The sequence below is a fragment of the Papaver somniferum genome, chromosome 10 (genome assembly GCF_003573695.1).
Source record: "Papaver somniferum cultivar HN1 chromosome 10, ASM357369v1, whole genome shotgun sequence".
Lineage (NCBI taxonomy): Eukaryota > Viridiplantae > Streptophyta > Magnoliopsida > Ranunculales > Papaveraceae > Papaver > Papaver somniferum.
Window position 1 is genome coordinate 37,026,559 of NC_039367.1, and position 8,201 is coordinate 37,034,759.

Here is an 8,201-nt window from a genome sequence, read left to right on the forward strand (position 1 = left end):
GACTTAATGTCAGTCAACATTCATTTTTGATCGCCCAGAAATAAAACATGAGTTCTCAGGGGGTTAGTCAATTGAGATTTGTGGAGATATTGAAAAATATTTAGAGACTTGAAAAATCTCTTGTTAGTCAATAGGGAGTTCTTCAAAATTTCAAACAATCTCTGTTATTGGATCGTGATTTTCTAAAAGTCTTCGACAATCTTTATCGAGAAAACTTGACCGGTGCGATCGACAGCGGAACGACTCGGCTAAAAGGCACCTAGTTTCATTTTCTTTAGGTGAGGGTCATTGGTGAGGGTCTGAAAAGAGAAAAAGGAAAGAAGGGTTTCCTTCCTCATTTTCCTTTTATTCTCTGTCCGACTGTGCACAGATCTCCTTCTCCCTCTCCCTATAAGTTGAGAGCTCCTCTGATCCGATTTACAGAAGTTTTAGGGTTTGAGTTCATCGGTTGATAAACACAGAAGATAAAATGGTGAGAGGATTACTTAGTAAACTCGTTTGTCGATCTCTTTCAGTTGGGGGTAAATCTCAACAACAACAGATTCGTCGTCTCAATATCCATGAATATCAGGTCAGATTTCTTTTTCTTTCTTTATTTTTTCTTCCTCGCTTCTTCTAGATTCTTTTCTATCCCCTTCATTGAAAACTGATTTCGGTTTGAATGTGTAAAATAGGGAGCAGAGTTGATGAGTAAACATGGAATTAATGTACCAAAGGGAGTCGCTGTTTCTTCTGTCGAAGAAGTTCGTAAAGCCATCAGTGATGTTTTCCCCAAGGAAAACGAGGTATGACCCTTGGTTCATTATTATCCAAAATAAAAGTAGTGATTGTTTTCATAAATTGTAGGTTTTGAGTTCTGTTCTGATTGATGGTGTAGTTGGTTGTTAAAAGTCAAATTCTAGCTGGTGGTCGAGGTTTGGGAACATTTAAGAGTGGTCTTAAAGGTGGAGTTCACATTGTGAAGACAAATGAGGCTGAGGATATAGCTGGTACTTACGTCGTGATTATATAATTGCCTTAATATGAGGAACTGTTCTAATTTTATTACCATTTGTTTCCGTTTGGTGTTGAACTTCGAATCATTTTTGTTTTAGGGTGTCTGGTAACTTGGGGGATTTGGTTGGTTTTGTAGGGAAGATGCTTGGACAAGTTCTCGTCACTAAGCAAACTGGTGCACAAGGAAAAACCGTGAGCAAGGTTAGTAGTTGCATCAGTTTTTGACTTTTATGTGTATTAATGATGCAAGTATCTCGTGAACTAGATTGTAAAGACTTACTGATTTGTAGTGTCTTGATTTTGTTAAAAAGCAATCTATGGAATGTGAAGGGAATATGATAAGCCAGGGCATAGTTTAGTTGGTGTCCTTTCAGTTATTTCTCAAAGTAACATTCGTCTGCGAGATGGATATATCCATATGCTTTTGGCACATGTACTCGTATAGGTCAATCCGACTAAAGCTGTGAAAAATGCTGTTGTTCAGCATTCTTCAAGTTTTAAGATTTTGATATCATTATTTAGTGTGTGCAATGCTTTTGTGGAACTAAAGGGTGTAATTGGTTGAACCTATTTTTACCTTATTTGTGTTTGCTTCTGTTTTACGTAGTCCTGAACTCCTGATGTATGTTTCCTTCCCTATCATGATCTAGTATCAGTTTTGTTTGTGGAAACTAAATACCCATTTCTCTCAGTGGGGGGATCTAACATTCACTCGTTTGCAGGTTTATTTGTGTGAAAAGATGTCTCTCGTCAACGAGATGTACTTCGCCATCACTCTTGACAGGACAACTGCTGGTCCTGTACGTTTTTAAACCAAACAAATACCTTTGTTGTCTCTCATTAATTGTTTCAGTTGTATTTTTTTTCCACCAATCCAATCAAGTTACATCTCTTCTGATTCTCTTACCATGCATCGTGTTTTAGCTTATTATTGCCTGTAGTAAGGGAGGGACCAGCATTGAAGACCTTGCTGAGAAATTCCCTGATATGATAATCAAGGTAAATGTCACTAACTCAATTATCTGGGTCAGAGGTTATCATCAATGCCACTCTATCCTTCCTCTCCCACTAACTCTGTTATCTTTGTCTGGTTCCGAATCTACCAGGTGCCCATTGATGTCTTCAAAGGAATAACTGATGAAGATGCTGCTAAAGTTGTTGATGGCTTGGCCCCCAAGGTTGCAGATAAGGCGGCTTCAATGGAACAAGTGAAGAAGCTTTACGAGCTTTTTTGCAAAAGTGACTGCACCATGCTGGAGGTGAGTTCATATATGCACATCTTTTTCAGTGGTCATTCCATCATCTTTTTGGATTTTGTGATCAGCATTTTTTTGAGAAATCACTTTGCAGATCAACCCCATTGCTGAGACTTCTGATAACAAATTGGTAGCAGCTGATGCTAAGTTGAACTTCGATGATAATGCTGCTTTCCGCCAGAAAGAGATCTTTGCTCTTCGTGATACAACCCAAGAGGACCCTCGAGAGGTTTGACTATTATTCTGGTTTTCTTATCTTATGTTCATTTATCTTTATGCAAAAGGCATTTTTACAGATTAATATCTCATGATATTTGATCTAAGGATTGTTTAGTACTTTGTCATGTCTGAATATAAGTATTTTGGTCAATTCATGACATTCATTTTGTTGGATTATTCAGGTGGCTGCTGCCAAAGCCGATTTGAACTACATTGGCTTAGATGGGGAAATTGGGTGCATGGTTAATGGTGCTGGATTGGCAATGTCTACCATGGACATAATTAAGTTGCATGGTGGAACTCCTGCCAATTTCTTAGATGTCGGTGGCAGTGCCTCAGAACATCAGGTACTTTGCTCTTCTGTAGCTAATTTCTCCCTAAAGCTAGTTCTCCGCAATTCAATGAACTATAGTTATTTATGCTTTTTCTACCAAACTGATCTCTCCACCCACCGATATCTTCTGTACATTTTATCATTGTGATAATACTTTAGACTGAGCAGCCGTACACCTAGCAGGCTTGTAATCATAAGACAGAAGCTTGGTATGGAAACTAGATCCTGGGAAGTTAAAATTTTCGAATGCATTGTCCAAAGTTGTTTATTATGCTTTGACACTATTACCAATGAGATTTAACATTAGCGAGATATACGCCATTCATGTCTCATACTACCTTCTAAATTTTGGACTAGGTTGTGGAAGCATTTAAAATATTGACATCCGACGACAAGGTGAAAGCAATCTTGGTCAACATTTTTGGAGGAATCATGAAGTGTGATGTTATAGCAAGTGGTATTGTCAATGCTGCCAAAGAGGTAATGACATGCTTCAATATTTTAATATCATTCAAATGGTTTGCTCTCGAAACAACAGTGTTTTGAGCCTGGTTTTGGAAACTGTAAATTGTCGGTTTTTTCTTGAGAATGTTATTCAGAACATGACATTTATGTCTCAAAGATGCTAAACATGTCATTATGGTTTTATCAGGTTTCTTTGAAAGTTCCAGTTATTGTTCGTCTTGAAGGAACTAATGTCGATCAAGGGAAGAGAATTTTGAAGGTGAAAATATAAAAATCTCATTTCAGCTCACAGTATCGAGCTTCTTTAGTTTCTTTTTCTTCGCAGTGGTTTCCTAAATTTGCTGCATAACAAATGATTAAGTTTTGTGATTATTTCTTTGGTCAATAACATCAAGTACAAAATGTGCAGGAGAGTGGGATGACTCTTATTACCGCAGAAGATCTGGATGATGCAGCTGAGAAAGCAGTTAAAGCAGCAGCCAGTTAAGTGGGTCTCGTCTACTGCAGTGTTGTTATTTCAGCTTTGATTCTTTTCTAGGCGATGTGTTTATATTGCTCTTTGTCGAACACATACATATTGTAGTCCTTTTGGTAATGGAGGGATCCATTTGAATTTTCCTAATGACTTGCAACCCAAACGGCTCCTTGAATAAAGCTGCATATATATTACTGTTAATGATTGATAGAAAGAATTGATCTTATCCTCGAGCTATGTCTTCCGCTGCCTTAATTTCTGCGGGTGTTTTTTCCTTCTTTTGCAGTATCTATATTCTTGTAGTCAAAGAAAAAGTTCGCCGATTCTTACACCATGTTTGTTTACTCCTGACTCATCTGAGTCGTCTGGATCTGAATCATCTGGATCTGAGTGAAATCACCTGACTCATCTGAATCTGAGTCGATATGTTTGTTTTGAGTCAGATCTGACTCGTCTGACTCGGAAATAAGTGAGTCAGTGGTTTGATCCCATGAGTCAGGGGTATTTTGTTACCTGACTCAAATGAGTCCGAGTCAGGGGTTATGTCTGAGTCAGAGGTCGAGTCAGATCTGATTCAAAATGGAAAACAAACGGTCTGACTGCTGACTCGGTCCGAGTCGGGGGTTGACTCAGATTCAGACGCCGAGTCAGCTACAAACAAACAAGTTCTTAGTCTTATTAATCTACAATTCATCAGAAAAAGTTTGCCAAATGAAGCACCAACAGAAGATTTTTTTTTTTTTTTTGATTATTTATATATAAGCGGAAGTTTGCAAAATATACAAGATGGGAGTTAATCCAAGATTAACTCTTTCTAGGATGTTGAACATTACATTTTCACTTTCATTCTCTGTAGAGAAATAGCTGATTTTCCTAGATCTTACTTCCTCAACTAGTTTGTCTTCAACATTAATATAATTCCTAGGTTTATACATAAAGGAAACCGAATTACTATGCATAAGGGAAAATTTGCATCTATTGATGCTTGTGTGAGACCTCCAAGGTTGAATTTCTGGATCGGCTTCTCCTTTCATAATTTTCATTAAGGTTTGACAATCATTAATTATGAAGCAGTTTTGTAGCTTTAGTTCCTTCATCCGCCTTATCGCCTCAATTCCTGCTTTACCTTGATTATTAAAATTGCTTCACAAATTCCATGCATCATAATTCAAATACCTTTACCTTGAGTATTAAAATATATAGAACCTTATTACACCTGCAAAAGTAAATTCTTGGAGAATTATAACTAAAAATGTTCCATATAAGACCTAGACCGACTCCCATGCAACATCTCGGTCCGATAATTTCCTCCCGTTCATCCTCTCAACAATATTCTTGGACAAACAGTAAGCAGTTGATTGGATGGTAATCATGGGATTAACCCCAGTTGCAGTAGGAAGTACACTTCCATCACATACAAATAATCCTTCGGCTTCCCAACTCTCTCCATTTTCATCGACGGCACCTTTAGCTTCAGTAGCCCCCATTCTACAACTTCCCATCTGATGAGCAGAACAGTGCAAACTCCAGTGTTCGCCTACTGACAAGGGCCCGCCTACTGCAGTAACTGTGTCCAAGAATTCTTCCAATTCTCCCTCCTTGATCCCTTTACACTTGATACTCTGCCCGTCTTCTCGATGTGTACCAACTTCAACTGCTCCTGCAGCAACTAAAATTCTCAAAGCTTGTCTCAGACCAGCCTTGAGGTTCTCTTTATCCAGTGAACTTAGTTTATACGTGATCCTTCCTTTCGCCTTCACCTCTCCTGACCCATTATCCCTAACTAGTGAAAATAAATGAGCAGTCCTCGAATATTTCACCATTTTATCCTTCATATCCCGTCCAGATACCCAAGGAAACATTACACTGAGACCAGCAGGACCTTGTATAGGAGTTTCTATCACTGCCTTAACTTCGGATTTCTCTGACATCACCTTATGCAGTGATGTGATAATTCCTCCCTCGTGTTTTTTGCCTTCGATCTCTGCCATTGATTCTGGGAAGTAACCCCAAGCAAACAAAACAGGATGTAATCTTAAGTTCCTCCCAATATTCGGGTTCTTCAATCCACTTTTGATCATTAGAGGAGGTGTTAAGAGAGACCCACATGCTGAAACTGTTACCTTGGAATGAATTAGCAGTTTCTTTGTGATGCGCTTGTTCAAAGATGCTGCCGTAACTCCCAAGCATTTGTTGTTTCTAGACCTTCCAGAATTGTTTTTTTCTAATATGAACTTATCTGCTTCACACCCAGTTAAGATCACTGCACCACTATTAACTGCATCAACTAGCCAAGTAGAATCTGTCCCTTTTTTATCTCCTGTTTTACAACCATAGCAACAAGATCCACAATAATGATTCTCAGACGAGTTACGTGGAACATTATCAACTTTTAGGCCTAGTTTCTCACACCCTTTACGAAGAACTTGATTCTGAAATCCTTCCTTCAAGGAATTCTCGGTGACACCGATTCTTTTACAAACTATATCCATGGCAGATTGATAATCAGAACTTCCAAAAAGAGGAATCCTGTAATCCAAAAACCACTCTGTTAATACTGAAGTAGGTGTTCTGATGCTAGCAGACCAGTTTATAGCTGATCCACCACCAACTGTTGATCCTGCCATAATTATCATTTTCCCATCAAGAGTCAGTAAGAAAGCACCATGCTCATATAATTGATTGAAGGAAGGACCCTCTAGACATGAATACTCTTCTGGCGTGAAATAGTTTCCTTTCTCTATCACGATCACTTTCTGACCCGAACTTGCTAGAACTGCAGCTGCAACTCCACCACCACTACCAGAACCAACAATAACAACATCGCAATCAATCTTGTAAGCATTTTGATTCACGTCTTCAGTGACCTTAAGGCCTTTTTGTGACAAAGATTTGATGAGAGTAAAGTCAGTTTCATGCAGAGTTTCTATAATTCCTCTCTGAAGAGGCCTCTCCATTCTATGCTTGGATGATATTTTTTCCGTGTTTAGCCGATATCCAATTGCTTCCCATGCTGGATTTTCTGAATTCTCATCAATCTGTAATGGAAAAAAGAAAGAAAATTCAGTTGGTTTCTACAATTTACTTCAGTGTACATGTCTGTCTTAGAAGTCAATATGTTTAAAGCCTTACTCGTGTGAAGAAAATGTAGAAGCAAAATGATTTGATCATGGCAAATGCAGCTCTAGTTAAAATGATGTACTTCGACCTTGACCAATTCTGCAAAATCCTGTCTCTTTTCTCCAATGAAATATCTTTGAACTTCTTGACGAATGGAAACTCCTTGCTAAAACATAGAGACCCGCAAAGCAGTAGTGTTCCGAGTCTTGTTGAAAGCATCAGTAGGACTAGCCTCACCATGATAAAACCATGCATCAAACCCCTCTTCGTCATCAGTTCTGCAACCTGTTCACGGTTTACACAGATTAAATAACTCAGCAGAAATGAAATATTGAGAGCCTTTGGACAGAAATACACCGATAATGACATGAAAAAGCCACAAGACACCAACTAGAAGTATATCAAATCTCATAATTTACTTAATAGATCAGAAACAGAAACAGAAACAGACAAAGAAAGTTGCAATGAAAGTTGAAATAAAAATATTCTCACCTCATCTGGAATTGGTTTTTGAGATCCCGGAGATAGGTAAAATGACTCGAGAACACTTTCGCTTGGTGGCTTATCCATATTTTTCATTTGAACTGGATCCAATGTTATAGAAGGTATGAGAGTTTCACAAATGGAAGTTAATGATTGCATCTCAAAAGAACATAATCCATGATTGTATATACCATTTTCTCTCTTTTCTCTACTCAACAATGGATGAAACTCTCTTCTATAGTTCTTTTGTTCCTTCATTTCTCCTTGCAAAATTGTTGGCAGAGAATTCTGTAAGTTTAACTCTCTGAGTGACTGAATCAATTATATTGAGTTAGTTTTTCAGATCCTTACTGAGGTTTTTCTTTTCATTTAAGTTCCAACTGCATTTTGATAGTACTAAACTGACACTAAGCAATCAAAGCTGTGGAGGTGTTGACGGGTAACTAATCAACCACCAATTTATTCATTCAAAGGTATTTTTTTGCTCTTGTGCATAAAAACATCACATTTATTCTCTTCGATTTTCGAGGAGAGACCGACATAGGGATAATCTATAGTACATGCAAAATTTGACGTTCTAAAGTTTGAACACCATTACAAAGTTTGATTGATATCATTTAGGCTGTTCTCTTGAATGCTTTGTGAGCACGGTTTTGACAACTTAATACTTATTAAGAGCTTCTCCAACCGTGGAAGTGGATGTTTCATACGTGGCATCACTTATAAGACATCATTTGAGTATAAAATCCTTAATATTAGGAAAAATAAAATTTTATCTCCAACCCGTACATTTTTCTATTATTTTTTTACTTATTTGTAGGAGTACAATTGGTTAAAATCCTTTCTATTTTTA

At 37.8% G+C, this 8,201-nt stretch overlaps 2 protein-coding genes across 2 annotated transcripts; one reads left to right on the forward strand and one right to left on the reverse strand.

Annotated features, from left to right (window-relative positions):
- The first annotated feature begins 210 nt into the window (after positions 1–210).
- On the forward strand, positions 211–3,978 carry LOC113318419 (succinate--CoA ligase [ADP-forming] subunit beta, mitochondrial). The gene is made up of 12 exons (XM_026566588.1): positions 211–571; positions 675–785; positions 878–989; positions 1,133–1,197; positions 1,719–1,796; positions 1,921–1,995; positions 2,103–2,255; positions 2,347–2,481; positions 2,654–2,818; positions 3,163–3,285; positions 3,458–3,529; positions 3,680–3,978. Exons 1-12 carry the CDS (start codon positions 470–472, stop codon positions 3,755–3,757), a joined length of 1,269 nt encoding a protein of 422 aa, XP_026422373.1. The 5' UTR covers positions 211–469; the 3' UTR covers positions 3,758–3,978.
- Positions 3,979–4,909: 931 nt separating this feature from the next.
- Positions 4,910–7,736, reverse strand: LOC113319565 (long-chain-alcohol oxidase FAO2-like). Its single transcript, XM_026567815.1, has 3 exons — positions 7,358–7,736; positions 6,878–7,150; positions 4,910–6,783 (listed from the first exon to the last, which is right to left on the reverse strand). Exons 1-3 carry the CDS (start codon positions 7,604–7,606, stop codon positions 5,014–5,016), a joined length of 2,292 nt encoding a protein of 763 aa, XP_026423600.1. The 5' UTR covers positions 7,607–7,736; the 3' UTR covers positions 4,910–5,013.
- Between the last annotated feature and the right edge of the window lie 465 nt (positions 7,737–8,201).

What these genes read in the sequence shown, in the direction of transcription:
- LOC113318419 (XM_026566588.1), top strand. Translation starts at nt 470, where the DNA reads ATGGTGAGAGGATTACTTAGTAAACTCGTTTGTCGATCTCTTTCAGTT. An exon ending in CCCAAGAGGACCCTCGAGAG is followed by an intron (nt 2,482 to 2,653) that starts GTTTGACTATTA and finishes TGGATTATTCAG; the next exon opens with GTGGCTGCTGCCAAAGCCGA. An exon ending in TTGTCAATGCTGCCAAAGAG is followed by an intron (nt 3,286 to 3,457) that starts GTAATGACATGC and finishes TGGTTTTATCAG; the next exon opens with GTTTCTTTGAAAGTTCCAGT.
- LOC113319565 (XM_026567815.1), bottom strand. Translation starts at nt 7,606, where the DNA reads ATGAAGGAACAAAAGAACTATAGAAGAGAGTTTCATCCATTGTTGAGT. An exon ending in AAAAACCAATTCCAGATGAG is followed by an intron (nt 7,151 to 7,357) that starts GTGAGAATATTT and finishes AACCGTGAACAG; the next exon opens with GTTGCAGAACTGATGACGAA. An exon ending in TCTACATTTTCTTCACACGA is followed by an intron (nt 6,784 to 6,877) that starts GTAAGGCTTTAA and finishes TTTCCATTACAG; the next exon opens with ATTGATGAGAATTCAGAAAA.